We start from the raw sequence: 21,656 nt of genomic DNA, 5'->3' as shown, positions 1-21,656 counted from the left end.
GATCTTAATTTTGGTACCAATTGGATTGTCTACCAGTTCTAGAGGTTCACATTGTGAGTAGTAGTACATCACTAGTGTTTGTGTAGTCAGGGCGAAATGTTTCAGTAGTCCAAGCCAAAAAAAAATTAGCTATTTTCTTCTTCAAAGACCGTTCACACTAGTGCATGATTTCCGCGTATTAAGAAAAACGATGCTCAAAAGAATGACTTCGAACTCTTTGAAGGTAAGTTTAGAAGTCAGTTCGGAAATGGCCCATTTATTGGACCAAACAGCTGTGAATACTTGCAGACCATTAGACGAAGCACAACAGAACTTGAGTGAAGAGGACGCCAAGCGCGGAGCAGTTTCTGTTAGCTGGTGGTAGGAGATTTTAAAGCCAGCCGATTAAGCCTGGTTTTCACTAGCGACGCAAGCGCATGCGCAACCACAAGCACAAGCGTAAGCAGCTTATGCTAAGTGAAAACGAACGTCGGCAAAAGCATCAAAATCAGCCACGGCATCCGCCATTTTGTTCAAATGTTTAGACGCAGGGAATCTGGCACGAGTTCTTTAATTGGCCATACGCAGCAAATTTCCTTGTGTTTACGCTGTGTTTCGTTTTCCCAAGACGCAAGCGAACGCAAGCAGAAGCGGAAAAGGAAAATTTTTGATTCCTTGTGCTTGCGCTTATGCTTATGCTTATGCTTATGTTTGCGCGTCAACCCCGTTTTCACGGTGAAATAAGCGCCATTAGTATCACCCAACTAGTGGACTTATGCAAATCCTGCATTTTGATTGGCTACGCTAGTAGAGGACTATTAGTAATAGTCCTCGAGTAGCGAAAAGCGCGACGCTTTCTTTCGTTTTATTCCCAAATAAATATTTCTTTAACTTGCATTTGCTAACTTTATTATTACCTTTTCTGTCCGGCTAGTTGGGTGATACTAAAACAATTAGACCCTTCGCCCTCAAGGGCGACGGGTCTAATTGTTAATTATGCTTGCGCATGTGCTTGCGTCGCTAGTGAAAACAAGGCCTTTACTGACTGAATAAATTCCGTCACCAGCTGTTTTGTGCTTTAGGGGAGACTGCTAAAGACTAGGAAATCATTTTATAATGAAACTCTTTATTTGTCTTTCCAGAGGAAAAAATAATTGTCATTTACAATCGATAACTGCAAAGGCTCTTAAATATATAGATAGCTTAGTATACCGTTATACTTTTCATTGCGTATTTGTTGGTTTTATTCGTTTTGGATTTTCAAAAATTTGCACATCAAAACTAAAAGAAATATGCACTAAAACAAGTGGCACTGTGAATTCTGAAACTCCATTTAAAATAAATCATCTTTCGGAGCAATGTTTCTTCATCTCCTAGCAAAAATCTTCCGACTTCGGTGGCCATGGTAAACGTCACATGTGCCAAATCTAATGCAAATGAGCCAAAACAATAGATTTTTCTCACTTCCATTAGATTCGGAATATGTGAAGTTCGAAGTTTGAACCGGGCCTAAAAGTGCGCAATGTTACTCGATTGCAATCAGGTTCCTTTGCCCGCGCGAACGACAAACTTTTCTCCAAAGCCTTTTGTTTCTTTGAAGCCACCGTTCACTGCCATCTGGTTTCAGTCGATTTGACTGACATTGCACCTCAATCATTAAAGCGACAGATCGTGTATGCCAAAGCGGCTCCCACTGTCAACGATGTAGTATAAATTTTGAGGTTTTCTCTTGATTTTGATCCTTGATTCTTTTCTAAAATAATTCTTGAAAAAAAAGAGGAAAAGTGAGATCGACAAAAAAAGGAAAGCTAGCATACGTAAGATGAATTTACAGGAAAACAATTTTTTTTCGACAGTCACGAGGATTTTCACACCACTCCACAAATGATCAGTATTTAGCTTTTTGCATACTACACCCACCATTCAGTTTGAGTCTTGTCATTTTCTTTGCTCTCATTATTGTCTATGAATGCGATCTTTTCGTAACACCTATTGTCCCTTCTTTCGTAAGCATTGGCTATTTTCTATTCTAATTTATTCATGAATCAAGTTATGAAGCCAAAGAGTGTTTGCACGTGATGTGTGCACGTGACGTGTTCACGTGACTTCCGGGCGACCATATTGGAAAAGCAAAACAAACTACAATCGTTTTGTAAGCGTAAAATGTTCGTTTTTAAGTTGGGACTCTTATTTTTAAATATGTAATTCTTTCTTTTGTTTCAGTAAACCAACATGGCCACTGATCGCGCGAGCAGACACTCCTTGTGAAAAACTCAATTCAAAGATATTCTTTGAGCTGTGCTTCATCTTCAGCCTACATTCTGTTTCCGAGAATATCCTTGTGAGAAGGATATTTTTGCCTTTTAAGGCCGTAAAGAATTATAAATTCTCTATCATACTTTTGCTTCCATCACTTATCCATGAAAATTTTAAAACAGACTGCTCCTCTAAAATTCCCAAACTTTGTGAGATGATCTTTTGCTGGGTTTTTCTGGAATAGAGCTTGCTGATCGTCCAGAACCTGATCCGGAAACTTCTTCGTCGTCTTCTTCCTCTTCTTCTTCTTCATCTTCTTCTTCTTTGTCTTTTTTGGAATTCTTTTGAGCTCTTACTGCCTCACGGATGGCGTCTTCATCCACTTCTTCATCTTCTTCCTCTTGGGTCGCGTTTGCCTTGGCTTCTTTGAGCTCTTCGGCTAAAAATGAATGCATATGACGTTAATATTTTAATTCCGAAAAACTTTACCCAAAAGGATTAATAAAAAAAGCGAAGTTCTGCAAAGACCTCAGTTCTCAACCCACCCAGAAAAGCATGGTAACGAGGAATAGGTGGATGGGTGGCAGTCCATTTGAAGGGACTCCATAGCCTTGGTGTTAGTGAACGATCCTGCACCAGGCAAATATAACGGATTTTATCACCCTTAAAACACACACTTGTAACTTGCCGAATTTATTTTTTCAAAAATTATAACACTCTTGAAACACAAAACATGTATCGTGCCTTCTGGCATAACCTCGTTTTTCCAAGGCAAAGCGAGCTCTTGCCTTGTGTCAGGTTTAGACCGGGTTATGACCCGAAGTGAATCCGGGTTCCAGAATCCAGAAAACCAATTCCTTGTAAAATCTACAGCCCTTGCACTGGATGTTCGAAAGGTGTTATCATCTCAAAAAATTACAACTGATTTAATTTCAACTTTGGCCTGTGCTTTGGAATCCGGAATCCCGTAACGATTGGAATCCAGGTACTTGAGTTCAAACTGTTTTGTACTCCCCCGCAATCCACATTTATTGAAGAACGATACCAAAAAAAAGTTGTCGCGATGCAATTTTAAGTGTCACTACAAGCCATTATAATCGGCATTTTTATCATTCTCATATGAAATAATTGTATGTCACACGCAGTAATACCTCATTTACTTAATCCTGCTGACTTACCTAAACTAATCTTTTTGTTGAGTTTTTTATGTTTACGAACTTTGTTCTTCTTTAGGCTGTGATATTTGATGTGATGTTTGTGGTGTTTAACAACCGGTTCGTCTTCTTCTTCTTCTTCGTCGCTTTCCTCGTCTTCTTCATCTTCGTCTTCAGATTCTAAATACGGAAACAGTCAACCAACATGAATAAATAAGACCCTTGGTTCCGTTGTTATGGCACTGAATTTGTATCATGTGCAAGTACTTCCGGCTCCCCAGTGGCGCACCAGTGGCTCAGTTGGTTGAGCACAGGTTGCCATGCGGGAGGTCGTGAGTTCGACTCCGGCCGGATCAACACTCAGAGTCTTTAAATAACTGAGGAGAAAATCCTGCCTTTGTAATTACATCGGCAAATGGTTATACTTTCTAGTCTTCTCGGATAAGGACTATAAACCGTAGGCCCAGTCTCACAAATATCTTCCAAGGTCATTAGTTCCCTGTGGGACGTTAATGAACCCACACACTATTCGAGATGAGTAGGGGATGAAGTTCCCGGTGTTGTGGCTGTCCTCTGTGATTATATGGGTGGGTGGGTATAGCAGGTCCACATTAGCTGAATAGCTGCCAAAACTTCAACTGCTCAAACAAATAAATAACAAACAAACAAAAAAAGAAGCTCAAAGTTTAAAATACCACCGACAATACAGGGCCATAGCCAGGAAATCGATTGGTCCACGGTGTTTGCAAATAAATTCACGATCAATGTATTTATATGCTTACTAAGCTTCTTCTTGCAGAGGGAATAAAATTTATCATCGCAGTGGAAATTTGTCCATTGGCCGTTCTGATCGGATGCAATACAATCCATCTCTTGATCAGCTCTCTCGTCTTTCATGTAGTCCATTTGTGGACTCATAGATTTGTAAGTCAGGTTTGCTCCGTCACTCCACCGATAATCGCTCTCGTTTTTCAAGTCATTGAGTCCAATCCATGTGTACCTAAAAGGAAAAGACGTCTTTGTTACTCCACTGTAAGCCCTTTAAAATGAACTTACGCCCGTTTTCCGAGTAAACCTAAGCAACAGCTTCTTTAAGACCTTTAAGTATGGTCACTTTCGGCCTTGGGAAATTAAGAGCTACTTTTAATTCCAATCAAAGAAGGGTAGTTTCAATTACTACAGAAAGCAAAAAGAAAAACCCTGACCGATCACCTTCGCCCAATTTTATCGGGTAAAAACGGCTCAATGAACCCATTAAAATTACGTTGACAGCAATCAGAACTTTCAACTTGTTCGAAGCGAGGAAAAATGTGCGCTTTCAAGTTGTGATTGCTTTCGATTTTGTTTTTCAATCAACAGCGATTTTGAGGCCGAGAAGTGCTCGTTACATGGTAAAACCAAATCAGTCACTTCATAACCGTAAAAAACTTTGTGTTCTCTCAAACCAGACGAATGATATGTCCAGGTAGAAGCACCAACGTGTATGCATATTTTGTAAGTATCACGGAGTGTCCTCTTATCCTTCTCGGCTTTCACGTGACGTAACCCTTTGATTCACAGGAGTGATCAGAATGCAAATTCTCATAACAATTTCAAGATACTCTCAGGTAGACAGGTATCAATTGAGAACTATTATCAAAAGGGGGATGTTATCTTGATACTGACACCAAATTCTCATGACCAGTCTCACCAAAGAAATATATGGGAATAGTTTGGAAAATGAACTTTTTAGATCTAGATGAATAAGCGATAAAAGTAGCCACAAACTCTCTCGTTAACTCCACTCCTCAAAATAAACAGTTACATGGACAGATACGAAACCCTAACTTGAAAAAAACACTTAAGCTAATGGTAACTCCATTGTTGTAAATATTTATGGGCGCTTAGAATTAAGAAGATACTTCGCAACTTTTTTGACTTGAAAAAATTTGCACACCTATTTCATTGTATTGCAACCACGCCAATGAGGAAATTGCGTTCAACACTCAACTGCAAAAAGCTTCTAAGATGCAACCTAATTCCGAAACTTACCCACACAACTGAATTTGGTTTTTAACAAAGTCTGCCTCTTCATCTCCTCGGATTGACACCAGATCACCACCATATTCAGCGCATTTGTCTCTGGCTTCATGCCAGGTCAAGAAATCGGTGTTAAGCTTGAAGCAGTAAACTCCTTGATCAGTTGAGAAACGTCTCCAGAACAGAGGACACACTGCGAAAAACAACATGGCAAGATATTGACTGTGTTTACTACTGAAATCACATTTGGCGCTTTTTTTTTTTTGATAGAAGCATTGTCTTGATAATTTTTATTGGTTTCAAAAATTAGAAAAACCACGAAGACGTCGTATTAAAATAATCGGAAAAGTTTCAAATGCCGTTGGAACCCATGAATTGAAGCGTACGCGTACGACTCACACATTCCTCTTCTGAATTTCTAAGACTATTAGTCATAATCCGAACTCAGCAGGCGATGTCTCTGAATACGACACAAATGTATCAATTAACTTTGGTTTATCGTGGCAAATGAAATGGCAATGTAACATGAACTAGGTGAGTAAGGAAACTATCACTCAAACTGGGCGGGGGAGGGTGGCTAGTCCTTCGTTTCTTGTTATAGACTCCCGAATGCTGTTAAGAGAAGTCATGAAGTTATTATCTCCCGAATACTAGTCCTGCTACTTCAAGGCACGCTGTACATGAGTTCTGTTGAAGGAGCGCCAGCAAGAGAGGTTCAGAGAGCCATGATTGGGGTTGAAAATTATGGTCCCGTCATACTTTCAAGCCTCAGAATATGAAGAGCTGGACTATTGGCAGTTATATTGCTACCATAATTTTGAATTTTCCTTCATTAACTCAAGAAACGTATGATGGCCGGGCTACTGTGAAATCCATGCTTTTTAGCGTCTTTCTCAGTAAACAAATTAAACTTTCATACATACTTTTGTTATTAAATCTTTTACTGCTTCTTCCTTTGCTGTTTTCGATGATCCATTTGGTGGTGTATGGTCCTCCATAAGCATCAGCGGCCTCAACATACATTTTCCTGGAAACCACGTTTCCTTGCCCAGACTGATGAACAATACGGACTGAGTTAATAGCAACAGGTTCGGGGAACTCATAACCGATAAAGTCTTCCCCAGCTCCTCTGTCGTACCATCCGTTCGGAAGCCAGTAAGTGTTGCTTTTGTTGTTAAAAGCACTTCCGGGGTCGTATCCGAGGTAACTGGAACTTGCGAAGGCCTTGTGGTGATCTGGTGTTGGGATTGCGTGCTTCGCGTGTTTGTCTGTGTAGAACTTGATTTGGTTGATTACCCACGATCTTGGAAGATGAGCTTCATTCACTATTCTCCAGAACCTGTGGCCTTTCGGGAGAAAGAAAAAATGTGGGTGTCTGGACATGATCATCAAGACTATCAAGATATACAAGATAAGCATTTTACTTTTCTCCTGGGATCTCAGACTGTTAGCAATCGCTTATGTGTCACCCTAGCCGCGCGCTTGTTGACTCAAACGTGTTTTGTCACCCGTCTTTCAAGGCAGTGCAGATTTTTTGCGCACATGATACGGGAATGTGTTACCTATGAGCCAATATTAGCAGTTTTTGTGGACATGCTTACCTATATTCTCAGACGAGTCACACCAGTTGCAAGAATCTTTGCAGTAGTTATACATGAAGTGGTGGTTTTCTTCACAAAAACATGGATTTCTTGCTTTCAAGCAGAAGTTGTTTGCTCTGTCATCATCCATACAAACTCCTGTTAAGTGTGGAAAGTTAAACTGAAGAAGCTCGTACAAATGCATGCCCAAATATTTAGTTCATAGAACAATCACAAAAAAAGGTTCAGTGGCATGGCCGTAAAAGCCAATAAAAATTTTAGGATCGCCTTAAAATCTCGTAGCATCTTCAAGCATAGCGCCATCCAATCAGGAGGAAATCTTTATGACTGTAAATTCCAAACTCCCAATTTTTTTATATTCGCTACTTTCCCATTCCCATAATGCAATACGTTTTGGGGGGTTCTTTGCTGAAAAACAAGTCGTCATTTACTCTTGGGACTGTATGATGCTTCAGTGAAATGGATATCCATTTTTTTAATGCAAATAACCCCCACTTCCCTTAGGCTTAAATAGTGCAGATTAGTACTGAACACTACAAACGATATACGTAGGGCGCATGAAGCGATGGGTCTGGCCTTAAAGTTGTTTGTTATGTAATTGCCATTAAGTGGCACACCTGGGACTGTAATGGTCCATTTTAGTCACATCCTACATTGAAAAGATGATTGGAGTTCCCTGCAAATTTTTCCCATGACAAAAGGAGAAAGTTACATGCTTGTTTCTATCCCGACGCGCGATGTGTATTTTGAAACTCCAAAATGGCTTATTGAGATTAGTTTTAAGACGGATTCCACCAGAATTTCGAGTAACAAGTGGACAAAAACCTAGTACCAAGATTATAAACATCGTATTGCAAACTTCTGTACGACTGTTTTAAATATCTTCTGAAAAAAGATCATTTCTAGTAACACCAAACGTCAAAAACAACTGTTGAACTTCGTAAGAAATACTTGAAAGTACTGGAGAAATGAAATTGATGATGAAATTTTACCTGTGTCTGCACAATTTCTCTGAACGTTGAGATTTAATTTTTCTCGTTGCCATGGGAAATTGTTTTCGTGTTATTTCGGGCAAATATTTATATCTTTAGCTTTCAGGAAATGTAAAAAGGACTGTAAAATACTTAAAATTATTCTGGTACCAGATTTTTGTCCACTAAAAACTGAAATTGCTCGTTTTTCTACCGGATCTCGTCTTAACTTCTCACGGGTTTTCCCGCGCCTTATGCCGCGGCTGCAAGTGCTTGCGTTTCATTATGATTGGTGCATTTGTTCACCTAAATTTCATGTGATTGGCCAAAAATTGCTTTTGTTTTCGTATTTCAAACTAATCTGTTATCAAATAAACCTCCATTTTCGTTTTAATGTTAATACGTAACAAGGATTGAATGGGCTTGATGTAAAGTTCTATTTCTTGTTAAAGGGGAAAAAACTCACCTGCAGTGTTACTTCGCGCTGCGGAGAGAACAGAAAAATATAAAGTAAGAATTTTCATCGCTTATGATAAGTTTAAAACAAATTGATCGAAGTTACAATTGAAACGAATACTTACTGTGAGCCTTAAGTGAACCTATAGGGAAGATACAAAAAAAATGTTAATTAAAATCTGAAATATGATTCATATATACAATACTCGACAGATAAGCTAAGAACTGAACCGATTTTATGTCAAACTCTGCCGTCATAATTGACATGATTTCTGTTACTTTTATATTAGCAGTTTTTGTTTGTGACGTTTTTCTTAATTTGATTCTCGTTTCGTCGTCGGTTTTTGTCTCGTCGAAGCAGTTCAATCTTCCGAGACATACCTTGGGTAGAGGTCGATTTAGCCACTTGTGCCACTGAAAGGAAAAAATTTACACATTTTTCTCTCAGCATTATAAGCATTAAAGCAACTCAGTGCTTAGCTTAGTGGTGAATATTTGCCTTACTGCTTTTCGTTGTGATTTTTCCTGGTGTCTGGTTGATTACCGATCTCAAACTCTGTACTTTCTAATTTGCCAATGAGTGATACGATTGTATACCTTAATAGATTCTTACCAGCGGCGGCGATTAGGGCGGTAGCAGAGGCGGTGGAGGGAGATGGGTAAGCATAAGCTGCCGGAGCAGGGTAGGAGTAGTAGGGAGCAGGAGCTGGTGCAGGATTGAAGTTGTAGCTGTAACTTCCAGATGTCGCCTGGTATGGCACAGAAGCTCTAGCGGGAGCTGACTCCTGTACGGGAGCAGCTGGCGCGGGTGCTGGAGCTGGGGCTGGAGCAGCGGCAGCCGTTGCTTGAGTAGCGGCCACAGGTGCTGGAGCTGGAGCTTGAGCTGGAGCTGGGGCTGGAGCTGGGGCTGGGGCTGGGGCTGGGGCTGGTGCGGGAGCGGCAGCGGCAGCAACAGAAGCAGGAGCGGGTGCTGGAGCAGGGGCGGAAGTAACTGACGCGGCAGCAACCGATGAAGCGGTATCTACAGAGGCAGCAGCGGGGTTCACTGACGGAGAGGATGCTGGATATGGCATAGCTGATTTCACCTGACCTGCAGATGCTGTATCTGTATTGTAAACTGAAACAAGTATCGCAGGAAGTGAGTGGCATTTCATGTAACCTTATTTGAGTTATATTACGTCAGATGATAGGACAACGCAAACGTCCCTTAAACTTAAATATTTTCGCAACCGTGACAAATATCCTGTTCACTTTCTGCACTGTTGTCGAAGTGCGGTGCAACTGGATTGGTAGGAACGTAGTTGGAGTAAACATGAAAGATTGACTGTTGTATGCTCACGTTATCGTGAAAACCCCAAATGTGATGATACATTGTTTGCAGAGACCCAGTCTTCGGTTGCGTTGCCGTTTTTGTCGCCGTCTTGGTTCCTATAGCTCCCTACGATGATGACAGCGAACGCAATGCAGCGGTGATGATCGATTCTTGCTCTCGACGGAGGAGAACTTATGTTAATCATGAATCATGCCATTTGTCAAAATCAGTCACGCGGGAATCAGTAGATACCATCCGATTTCATATTTTGACCACCATTTTGGGTCATCTGCCTATCTACAAGGCGCACTTCACCTCGGTCTCATGCGAATCCAAATGAAGACGAGTAGCTCTGAGAAGGAGTACATGCGCAATTGGGAGCTCGTATTCCATGAGCTCTTCGTTTTCCTAATAGGCCTTTTGCAACAAACGATCATATGGTACAAAATCCGCCATGCTGGAGGGCAAGCTCATTACTATTCCCCCACTGGGACATTAAAAGAAAGAGACCTGAACCAGTCAAGCTTGACTTGCCTTTATTTTAATGTCCCAGTGGGGGAATAATAATGAGCTTGCCCTCCAGCATGGCGGATTTTGTACCATGTGATCGTTTGTTGCAAAAGGCCTATTGATGTTCTATAGTCAAACGCACCCAACTAATGTGTAATTAGTTAGTTCATTACAGATAATTACGATGACGGTAACGGTGTTGATGACCATGATGACCAATGAGTCTGGCAAGTTTTGAATTAACTGTCAAAAATCTTACAAGAAAAGAAAACCCGATCGATTTACTTTCAGTTCTGACTAGAATGGATACCTTATACCTGACAACCTTAGTGTTAACCCGCTTTGGCAGATAAACAACACTCTGTTCAGGCAGAGAATAACTGCTGGATTAGGCACTGATCTCTAGTGAGTAGGTCCAAGCGCCGACTTTCATAAATTGTTCTGGAGATACCATCTATAAACTTAGTAAAATTTTAGTAAGATCGTTACAGTGACAGCTTCTGAATGAACAATTCTCGGCGACGTTTACATGACGTCGCAGCTGCATATTGGTGCCTTAAATTAAACTAATACTACGGAAGTTTTTTCCCAGTCTATTTTGCTTCTGTGCCAAACAATTGCAAGGCGGCAGGCCAAAAATTAAATGGCAACGCCACAAAACAGAATATCGATATCATTGATTAAATTAGGCAAACTAATCGTGCTGCATGTCCGGCTCCAATTTTAGCACATATTTTTAAGATACTGTGCATGACGACGACGTGAAATCACCAAATTTCAATGAGATATAATGGTTTTGATTGGTTTTGTTTGGTTTTGGTTTTGGTTGAGATATAATGGTTTTGATGACAACGCGTGTATAGAAATGCTAATCTTTCATTCTATATTTGTACTGTGCGACCGCTTATACCCGATTTCTTTTTAGGATGCTCCACCTACATTGTGCAATGATGATAGCGCAAAATTGTATTTTGAGGTGACTTTTTCGAGGACATCGCTAACTTAGACCTCGAAGTCCCTGTTATCAAGGCTAAAAACTAGAGTAAGCATGTTTATTGTGCGTAGAAATAAATACCTGCACTGTTGTAAGATGTACTAGTTTGTGCAGCGTACAGCGATCCATAGGACGGGTAACCTGATTTTAAGCAAATGAGAAATAACGGGTTAGAAGAGTATTAACTGATTCTGTAGAATTCATCATTAGGGCAGTTTTCAGTTCTCAAGAATTTTATTGTCAAGGTTTTAGATCATTGCAGGTCCATTAACGTTACTTAAGGAATAATACTCGAGAGAAACGCCTGAAAAAATCAGGAATAAATGGGATTTGAACCCACGACCTCGGCGATACCTGTGCGGTGCACTAACACCTGAGCAATAAAAGCAAAGTTGGAGATAGTTAATTGGCAGAGCTCTGCACTGGTATCACAGAGGTTCATCAAATCCCATTCAAGTCTGAGATTTTCAGGTTCATAACTGCGATTAACCAAAATCTTGATCATTACAAGCTTCTTTCCGCAGTTCAATTATTTCTTTCATCTCACAGAGTAGTTTTGCTATATTTCAGTCGGATTCATTTCTTCACATAAATTTGGCGAAAAACCGGGTGTCGATTCATTTATCACTGATCCTCGAGCCCCAAAGCAAGGCCGTCGTATTCGCAATGGAATTTGTTTAGCAAAGCCAGTAATTTAAAAAGAAAACAACCTAGAAGAGACAAAAACCGAACGGTGCATATTATGTAAATCCGAAGTCAAGCTTAGAACACTAAGAAAAGCGATCGAAAGAAAAAAGGACATTGAAAAATAAAGTTTCTGGCAACTTTAATATTCCTTCATTTTCAGTAAACCTTCATGAAGGGCATTATTTATTAACTTACTTTAAATTTAACAAAACATGCCATTGAATTAATTTCGTTAACTTTATATCTCTACTTCTCGATAGCACTTAATTCCCGCTTTAATGCGCAACTTTGATTTAATTCTGAGTGACTTGGGAAAGAGATCTACTTTTACAAATGCAGGTCGAAGGGCTACATGGTAAAGCTGTAGGAAAAGTCAATCTTGAAATGTTGAGACACTCTTGACTGTTCGCACAGCATGAGTTAGCAATGTTTTATCAACATGAAAGATTGTAGAATGAAATCATAATTTCTTACCGTTTGGGACGGTGTCTCTCTTGACATGTTTTGCTGCGATGAAATTATAAAATGAGATTAAAAAGAAAAAATATTGGTATTATTTGTGGAGGACTGAACACCGAACACTATTCACAAACAAAATTGTTTGGAGCCAAGGTTCAAGTTAGAAATGATAAACGTGACTTACAATTTTCTAGTTCTGTCATCGACTTTTAAGTGTGCGTTCGATTGACCCTATTAAGAATAAGAATACGTGGAGTGATGATTTAAAAGGGTATATTTGGCGTTCTGAAGCAACAAGGATAATAAAGATATGTTTAAAATAGCATTTCAGCAGGTGTTTAACAATTTTAAAGTGCCGGAATATCCGCAAAAACGAAGGATTTCTAACTTCTATTCCATGTATACCTAATCCGGCATACGGTCAATGGAACGCACCCTTAGCTAATCTGAAGGATAATTGTCTCTTCTTGATCATAAGGACTTCTTTTGACTTTGAGTGGCGTTGGACTAAGATTCGGAAACGCGGGCAACATCTTAAGCCATCACTGGTTTACAAATTCGAGACCTAACTAAAAACCTCGCAGTGAAAACGGTGAACTCCCTTTTCTTCGAACTAAATTTATGGAAAATCCTTCGCGTCTCACAATTAGCATTCAGAGGCACTCACAACTCCCTCAAGATTTCAAATGATGTGAAGAGTTCCGTCTCATAACGTTAATATCATGAACAGGCCATTTACCTACATTTTATCTTAAACCAAACTGAGATTTAAACGTTAAATCGCTAAAAAATCCGATAATCGTGTTCAACTGATGATTTTCATTCAGAATACTCACATTCTTTGTCATCTGTCCATTTTTCTCTATGCTTGTGACTTTTCGGATTAATATGAAATTTACCGTTGACTGCAGAAAAAAGAAATAAACGAGGAAGAAATTTGACACCACAGACGCCATTGCTTATGAAATATTAATGCTTTAAATGCGAGAACAGACTGCTAATTCAGAGGGCTCTGAGCTTGAACTACTTGTAGCTTCGCTATCATAGTTTCACTCCCGCGTTTTTAATGGTTTATAATTTTACAGAACTAAAGGGGATGAAGTATAACACTAGAAGAATGAATAGGACGTTATGGCACCCTCTGATAAGTTGTGGAGATAACAACAGGTTGTAGAAGTGTGGTAAATTCTTTTAACAATTTGTCTTCTTTCTTGTTTTACAAGGAAACTTCAAAATTAATCTTGCTGTTGTTTTTTTTTTACCCTGCTCGGAAAGATCCCGCTCAAATGCATAATAGTAAAACGAAAGCCGTTTTTAAGACAAATTGAAAATATTTTCTCGTTCATGAATCAAATTCCAGAAATTGTGACATTAGCAAGATCCTTTGCGCGTATTTGTAACTTATAACACCTTACACTCTTACCTTGAAGTTCAAAGCACGTCGTGAAAATCAAAAGGTACGCGCACGCTCTCCACATCACTGTAAAATGTCATAAATCGTTTAGAAGATATCTTTAACTTTAAACGCTATTCTCGTGATCCAAAACAAGTCGTTGAGGAACAAAGGCTTGGCCACAGTCATGAATAAATCACAATAAATTAAAACCCATGACATGTACCCGAGGAATTGATAACAAAGATGAGCCTCTGCTCGGCTGGTCAGCGTCGTGTGTCTTCAAATTCGCCTTTTTGAAACCTGAAACGCAGTGTGTTGTTATGTGGGCCTGAACAGCCCATGACAGAAATAGAACTATTTTTACTATCGTAAAACTTTTAGAGCATAACTTCATTTTCTTTCCGCCAAGCATCTTCCCGATTGTCTCAGACACGAGATTTTATGTTTTTTGTTGTTATCAACACATGGATGGCGCAATTTTATTTAAATAGACTTTGCATTTTGCAAATTTATTGAACTTTGATGTGAAAGGATCATCCAAAAGTATCCTTTTTAATATTCCTGTCTTGGCCACTTTCTCAGATCACGGAGGATCCCCACTGATAAAAGGAGAAATACAATGGCCTCAGACCCCGGCTTACATCGGTGGCGTCCTGGAACATTCTCAAAACAATCACGCTTATTGTTGATGCTCAGAATGAAACTCAGCTCTTTCACATGGGCGAGCGTAATCACTGGGCGGAGATTGCTTGATATATATCAATAGAAACACCCGCGTTGTTAAAGCTAAATAAATAAATCCGTTCTGGTACCTGCATCTGCCAATCACAGAACTGCCTTGCGCAATCATATTCAAGATAATGAAAATAGCTTTGTTTCAATTTTACTCTGTGTATTATTTACACTTGACAAAAAATATCCCTTGACTTTTGACAAGCTGAACTACTACCTCCTTACGGAAGAAAGAAATTTTATTGTTTATCATTTTCATGAAAGATGTTCTGATCTAGGATAACTCATTATAGAATAAAATGTCTGAAGCGTCAGATTTCCTAGGGGAGAAGCTTCCACTACAGTTGCTTGCTTTCAGCATGCTCAGAAATAAAAGTATCTTTATGAGGAAAAAAGGTTCTATCGAAAAAAAAAAAGAATTCACTCTAACATTTACAAAGTTTGAAGTTATGTCAATGAATTAGAAGCTGTAAGAAATTGGAGGAAAAAAGCATAAAAGCCTTCTAATTAATTCACTCTAAAATCATTCCGACATAAGAAGAAATGCGATAATTTTCACCGTTAATAGTTAATACGTGTGCATTACATGATCGTCATAATTCTGCGATTCCTGCCATTATTATAGAGCGGATAATTTTGGAAGAAAAGACATCGTTGAAATAATCTCATAAATCAAAAAGCCAACAAGAGGTCAAACAAATGAGGAGGACTATAACGAGCGTTGAGCGAACAATCTCGTACCCATTCTTGCTCGTTCCACGTGATTAGGGCTGTCCTAGAACCAACATTTCTCTTGTACCAGTGCGTGTCTAACCAGGGGCTAACCCGGCCTCCATTGACGAGTAAAATGGCCTGGCGTTATACATAGTAAAACCTATAAGTGTCACTCTCAGGAGGGGATGGGTTAAGCTGCAGACTGCACATGAGCGCTCGAATGGAAGAGTAACCCTGAGAAGAGTCAAGTTACTTTGTTACTTTGGTTGCTTTGCATAAACACAAAAATGGCATGAAAGTTGTTCTAGCGACCACTGGTTAGGAGGAATGAATATTTTCAGGGATGTGATAAGCAAGAATAAATTGTTTTGTTTTATGGAATGCAAATCTGAATTATTCACCTGGTCTTTCAGAATTGGCGCGAGAGCGATATTCGGATGGCAGTTTGTAAATCTCTTTTAATTTTTCTCTTGTTTGGTAGTACTCTTAAGATCCTGGGTAGACGGTATGTGCTACCATAAAGTTACAACCCCAAAACAGCACCGCGGTTCAATGTAAAACGAGACCGACAAAGTTTCCCTGGCAACGTCAAAATCATTATGGCAAAGTAACACGCAGCCTGCGAATACAGCCGCCTCTCAAGCTAAGGTTACCGATGAGAGGCGGTTGTATTCGTAGGCTAAGTAACACGCGTCTAACACGAAGCCCGCAATCTGAAGGCTCCTTGCAGGCGCACAAACGTGGCAACCGGAAGTAGCAACCATAGACAACCTTATAGGGGCGGGTTGTAAGCCCACATTTCGAGCCCCGTACGATCTTCCAGAACGTGTAAAAACGCTGTTTTTTGACCTAGTTTAAGGGCCAAATCAATACTGTGCATTTCTTTGCAGTTGGACCAGTAAAAAAGGGTTCCCATGGCATTTATAGCGATGGGTATGATCCAAACACGGATGGGTGTGCCACTTTTAAGTCAATATACTAGAAGCAGAATAAACACATATCTAACACCACACGTAGATTATAATAAGACCAAAATAGCAGTCAATGGTTGCTGCCACTGCCCAAAAGAAACAGAGAAAGAGACAAGTACTTAACAAGATGGAAACCACCAGGAAAAAAACATGGAGACAACCTTCTGTCTAATGTTTATTAAATTTTTAAAACTTTAAGCCTGACATACGCAGTCAAGTCCTTCAATGAGATTTATACGGTGGTGGCACAGCCCGCTCTTTATTCAGTTCTCTATAGAAGGAGATCACTACTGTAGCATGCAAGGAACTGAAACAAACTCTCAACCCGATCAATTTCGGGTACCCGTTTGGCTGGATACCCGCTTAATCGGCTATTATTAACCCACTTTTCTGTGTCAAACCAATTTGTCCATAATATCAGGACAAGATGCTAATTTCTAATTCGCCGAATCTCGGTCTTTTCTCCGAAATAAAGTTTATTAAAAAAAGAAAGAGTTAAAGGCGAAAAAAATTAGCTTGTCAGAACATTGCTTATGCAGACGGTATTGGGTCACAAAGTACTTAGGTAATAAATAATGAGTTGATGTCAGTCCGGACTGGTTTATTTGAGAGGTTCAGTTCTATATTTTACCCAACAATAAGGCAAATTTCCTAATACGAAAGTTTTCTGGATATGAAGGCTCATCTGTTTGGTTTTGCGTGTTTGATATTATGGGAATTATCGACACCAAGTCAAGGAAGTAAGTCACATTTATGACTTAATTTCAGGAGTTGTTGTTTTGAAAATTTGAGGTTGCGTGTTCGGTGAAGCATTTCCATAACGCAAAACAATGAATCAAGGCACATCGCATGGTGATCAAGGCAAAATTGGTCTTGTGGTTATGATCAGAAAGAGACGGATAACTATGTTTTGGTTAGAGACAAAAGAGCCGGAACGTTCACCGTTACCTACTAGAAAAAAAGTTAAAAACATAAATCAATTTTTACGAACTAAAGCGACCTGCACTACAATTTTTTTTCCTTGTGAGGTGTCGCGCCTTTCATTATCGGAGTAGCAAGTTGTATAGCTTTCGCTTCAACGGACGTTTTATTGCCACACTGGCTCACTTAAGTTAAAGAGTAAAAATAAACAATTTTAACAGAAAGCGCTTCACTTTGAACACTCATCTTGATCTCGAATGTTCACAAGGGTAAGTATACAAGCAACCTAACTGTTTTGACTGGCGTTTTCAACTTTTTCTTTGTATCATTAAAAACTCTCGCAGATATTTTTAACAATGGTCTAGAAAATGTCACTAAAATTGTCAAGTCGATATAGTTAGTGGCAAGGGGGGATTGGTAGGACCGACTCAGACTGTCACACTTCCGTTTTTAGCAAAAATTTATCGAGGTCATTGCAAAATAATTCCATTTTGGCTAAATTCAAGCTGAAGACAACTAGGTTGGGGTCTATCGGTCTTAACAATGCACCATATTTAGCAAGTTTATAAATCTGTATACACGGTTGGTAATCAAGGGCACCCCCCGCAGGTGATAGCTCGAGGAAGCTAAGCTCGTTGGTAGAGTCCCTTTACTCCGGGGGAAGCGACGGAGGGTATCACGAGATTTTTGAGCTTCCTGCCATACTTGCGTGCTATTAATTCTCGCTATAAATCAAGCCTTTTCATTGAACACCGTCGCGCAGCCAAGTCTTTTTAAGGTTCTAGAAAACGCGGTCCATTACAGGATAATAATTACGTTTAACATGGCTGAAGGTCAATGTAGTAAGATGGGATAGAACAGAGACACCAGGTCAATAAAGGTCATAAAGTCATAAAAATTATTCATATCATCTTGAGGCGGCATTTGGGACTACCAGGTTATTGAAATCTGGTTATATCAGAGCCTATTGCGACTCTATTTTTATCTGGCATAACAGTGTAAAATGTCTATCTCCACAGCGCATCACTCTAATCCGTCACAAAATCTCACCGCATTGCATAAAGATCAACATTCCGAAAACAAAACATCCAATAGTGAACCCAGCGCTTTCAAGAACATCACCCTGCGAAAAACGGCAACTTCTCTGAAAAAGCCTCAAATACCTCGTTCAAACGCTCCAGTTGTGCGTAATGCTCTGGCATCTTCAGTTAATACACCCGCGTTGAAGACGGGCGCGTCAACACCAGCACATGTCACGGAGCCACAAACACAAGTGCAAGCGACAGGGAGGGCCATATTGGTTCAAAGTCTCCATGATGGAGTTAAACACGTCGTTCAAGGTTTTATTCTTTCTCGTACTGAAATATTCTCTTATTGTAAATATCTGACGAGAAAATTACTTTTCACTTTTAGTTCCGTTGAGCGCAAAACACCGATAGTATGCAATGAATAGACCATTCAGACTTAAAGTGTTCGACAGCTACAATCTTGGACAGAATAAAATGGAACAGAAATGCCCCCTTCCCCCCCCCCCCCCAAATCAAGGATGAAGCCGCGTGAAGGCCAAAACGCGCCATTTTCCCATCACTGATTTTGGGGGAAGGGGTGGTCTCAATTTTCCATTTATTTTGTCCAAGATTGTAGATTTCGGACGGACATCATTGCTTAATTATGGCCGACTTGTCTGAAGAATGTTGAACTCTAACCTTCTGTTAATTCCTGTTTTAAACATATCGCCGGGTTTGTTTGGTCATTTTCCCAGGTACATAAGTCCTCAGTAGTTCAGTTCTTTAAATCATAGAATGAAAGACAATAAAATGAAACTTTGTATCTATGTTAGGTTCAGCAGACGGAAAGAATCCTGTAATAGTTATAAATCCAGAAAAGTCTACAGACAAAGGTATGCTCTAATAGTGACTGATTTCATTTAAGGCCTATTTAGGTCATTAATGAAAAAGGAATTATCAGTATTAATTAAGCACTCACATGCCCCAAGTTGTCAGTTTTAACGCGACATATGCACGGCTTTGACGTAACTCAGTGGTTAACAATGTCGTTGTGCATGAAAGTCTCCCACAAACCAAAATGACTTCTTGTGTTCTGTATATATTTTTGTTTTTCCACGCATTTGCTTTGGCAGTTTTGTTAGAATACAGTTGATCTTATTTTCCTTTCTCCTTTGGTTTCTTAGCCCATTGACTCCTAGCAATGGGACTCGGACTTAATATATTTTACTATGTCTAACGCCAGACGATTTTACTCGCTGATGGGGGGGAAGGGAGGGTTCAGGAATCAATGGGTTGATAAAAGGTGGCAAATTTATTTCTACCTCTATCCATTTTTGCACTACTAAGTCATTTACACCTTTATTTTAATTTGATAGGCTCTTTGGATCCATTTTCTCAAGATTGCCTCGACGCACACAACAACTACCGCGCTAAACATGGCGTACCACCGCTTATGTGGTCACAGGACCTAGCTGAAGGCGCGCAGGCCTGGGCCGACCAACTGGCATCAACGGATTCATTGCAACACGATCAAGTCGCTGTCCAAAATCACAGGATGGGTAAGTTATATAATCAACAAGCAATGGCATTTGGCACAGTGGTGAGTGAGATCACTCGCCTCCCATTAATGCAGCCCGGATTCGATTTCCAGACTCAGCGCCATATGTGGGTTGAGTTTGTTTGTTCTCTACTCTGCACCGAGAGGTTTTTCTCAGGGTACTCCGGTTTTCCCGTCTTTTCCAAAAATGACATTTGATTTAATCTTCCTTTATTTCATATGATTTGATTTACAGCCTCTCCAATCATTTGAATATCACTCCTGCTCAACTAAATCCGAGCGGTTTTCAATTGAGTGTCGTGAAACAAACCCCAAAGTAACTACTTCGACCAATCGTAGCCTGGTCCAAACAGCACAATGAACCAATCTAAATTTGTTGCAAAACCATGTAATTCCATGCAATTCCTGAAAACTAGTTATCTGAGCAGGAGTTTGTACCTAAAGTTAAGTCTACTGTTTAATAATTAATCAACCCCGTTTGTATTGCCGAGGGTTACGAAGGAGTACATGTGACTCAAATAGCACCTACTGATTGGTCATAACTTTGATGAGTAATTAATTAATTTTACAATTATTATTATTATTGTAACCCAAATGAGGTACCCTAAGCTAAAAAAGCAGAGTTGTGCCTTATACTTATCTAACCGTACCGGATTTTGTGAAAAGTGTAATATCCTTTCTTATTATATAAACACCAAAGAAATATCATGTGAGCTTTCGCGCGAAAACACTATATCTTCACATGTGAAGATAACATGTTATCTTCACACGTGAAAAGAACACTGTTCCTATGGCTATATATAAAAATTGCGCCTTTCAATATTAAAGTGAAATTAGTATTTCATTAGTGTTTACTAATAAACGGAATATTACATAGCCGCTTGGAGATACGAAATTTCTCTTCTCGTGTTAAAAAATATTTCACTCGTTCGCTTCGCTCACTCGTGAAATATTTTTCAACTCTCGAAAAGAAATTTCGTATCTCCGCACGGCCATGTAATATCCTATTACATTAGGTGTGAAAGGATAATAATAGGTATGGCCTATAACAAGCACAGGCCAACACAGATAGGAGGTGAAGTTGATGGGATCATCCCGCCGGGAAGTCAGACTTCCTCGATGGGGAATGTTGCTACACGTCCTCTTATTTTACATCTTCACGGAAATTGGGAGGAGCGTATTTTCTATTCTTCAAAATAATCACGGACACAATCTCTAGGGAGACCAATAACGTCGAAAATTGAATTTTCATAGTTACTGTAATTTTGAGGACGAACAACGAGGTAAGTGGATGCAGCCCACAAATTTTTTTCCTCCCCTTAGGTGAAAACCTTGCGTATTTTCAACCACCTGTTCCAAAGTGCGAAGGAGCGATGGTTGACAATTGTGTCAATTGTAGAGAGATGGTTCAACGCTGGTACGACGAGGTTAAAAACTATGACTTTGATAAAGGAGTTCCAAAGAAAAGCAACGCACCATATAAACATTTCAGTCAGCTCATCTGGGCTAACACAGCAGAACTGGGAGTTGGGACCGCGGTTAGTAAGCGGTATGGCTTCATAACAGTTGCGCGGTACAGGCCCAGTGGAAACGAAGGAGGGTCGGAGGAATTCACAAAAAACGTTCCCCCGGAGGGAGGTACGCTTAGAATATTTTACGCAATTATTTGTTTCATAGGCTGTGAGTGAGTCAGCTAATCCTTCCAGAAGCCAATAATGCGATGGTGTTTGTTTCTTTGTAACCTGGGGCTTTTCCAGGAAAATAAGTACAAATCTTTGCTGGAAAGTCTTTGCGCGCTTAGCTCCGGGTTGCACTAAGAGGGCTGAGGTTTGCTCTGTTAATGTACCTCACAGACAAATCGCTAAGATGACTCCCTTCCGGTAGTCGGCTTCTCGTGTAGAAGGGTCAACTAATGAGGAAAGTGACGCGCAAAGGAGGGCATCCAATTCTTCAAATTAT

The 21,656-nt window shown here is 39.8% G+C and overlaps 2 protein-coding genes across 3 annotated transcripts in view; one reads left to right on the top strand and one right to left on the bottom strand.

The window, feature by feature from the left end:
• Nucleotides 1-32: 32 nt before the first annotated feature.
• LOC138044027 (uncharacterized) lies at nucleotides 33-13,984 on the bottom strand. Of its 2 annotated transcripts, XM_068890612.1 has the most exons (14): nucleotides 13,822-13,984; nucleotides 13,235-13,303; nucleotides 12,414-12,446; nucleotides 11,334-11,393; nucleotides 9,050-9,553; nucleotides 8,818-8,850; nucleotides 8,562-8,579; nucleotides 8,447-8,464; nucleotides 7,010-7,147; nucleotides 6,332-6,754; nucleotides 5,421-5,601; nucleotides 4,172-4,389; nucleotides 3,414-3,569; nucleotides 33-2,674 (listed from the first exon to the last, which is right to left on the bottom strand). In XM_068890612.1, exons 1-14 carry the CDS (start codon nucleotides 13,874-13,876, stop codon nucleotides 2,427-2,429), a joined length of 2,154 nt encoding a protein of 717 aa, XP_068746713.1. In that variant the 5' UTR covers nucleotides 13,877-13,984; the 3' UTR covers nucleotides 33-2,426. The 2 variants fall into 2 exon arrangements, with proteins under 2 accessions (XP_068746713.1, XP_068746714.1); XM_068890613.1 differs by lacking the exon at nucleotides 8,818-8,850 and having other exon boundaries at nucleotides 13,822-13,980.
• Nucleotides 13,985-16,809: 2,825 nt separating this feature from the next.
• The window catches only part of LOC138041616 (uncharacterized), an 8,499-nt gene continuing 3,652 nt past the window's right edge, over nucleotides 16,810-21,656 (top strand). The window contains exons 1-5 of the mRNA XM_068887364.1: nucleotides 16,810-16,951; nucleotides 18,152-18,472; nucleotides 18,973-19,032; nucleotides 19,516-19,698; nucleotides 21,021-21,335. Coding sequence (XP_068743465.1) covers nucleotides 16,885-16,951; nucleotides 18,152-18,472; nucleotides 18,973-19,032; nucleotides 19,516-19,698; nucleotides 21,021-21,335 — 946 coding nt within the window. The 5' untranslated portion in view covers nucleotides 16,810-16,884. The remainder of the gene's footprint in view (nucleotides 16,952-18,151; nucleotides 18,473-18,972; nucleotides 19,033-19,515; nucleotides 19,699-21,020; nucleotides 21,336-21,656) is intronic.

Source organism: Montipora capricornis, chromosome 3, assembly GCF_036669925.1.
Source record: "Montipora capricornis isolate CH-2021 chromosome 3, ASM3666992v2, whole genome shotgun sequence".
In the NCBI taxonomy this organism is placed as follows: domain Eukaryota; kingdom Metazoa; phylum Cnidaria; class Anthozoa; order Scleractinia; family Acroporidae; genus Montipora; species Montipora capricornis.
The sequence above is the reverse complement of the archived record's forward strand: the minus strand, read 5'-3'. Positions and strand labels throughout refer to the sequence as shown.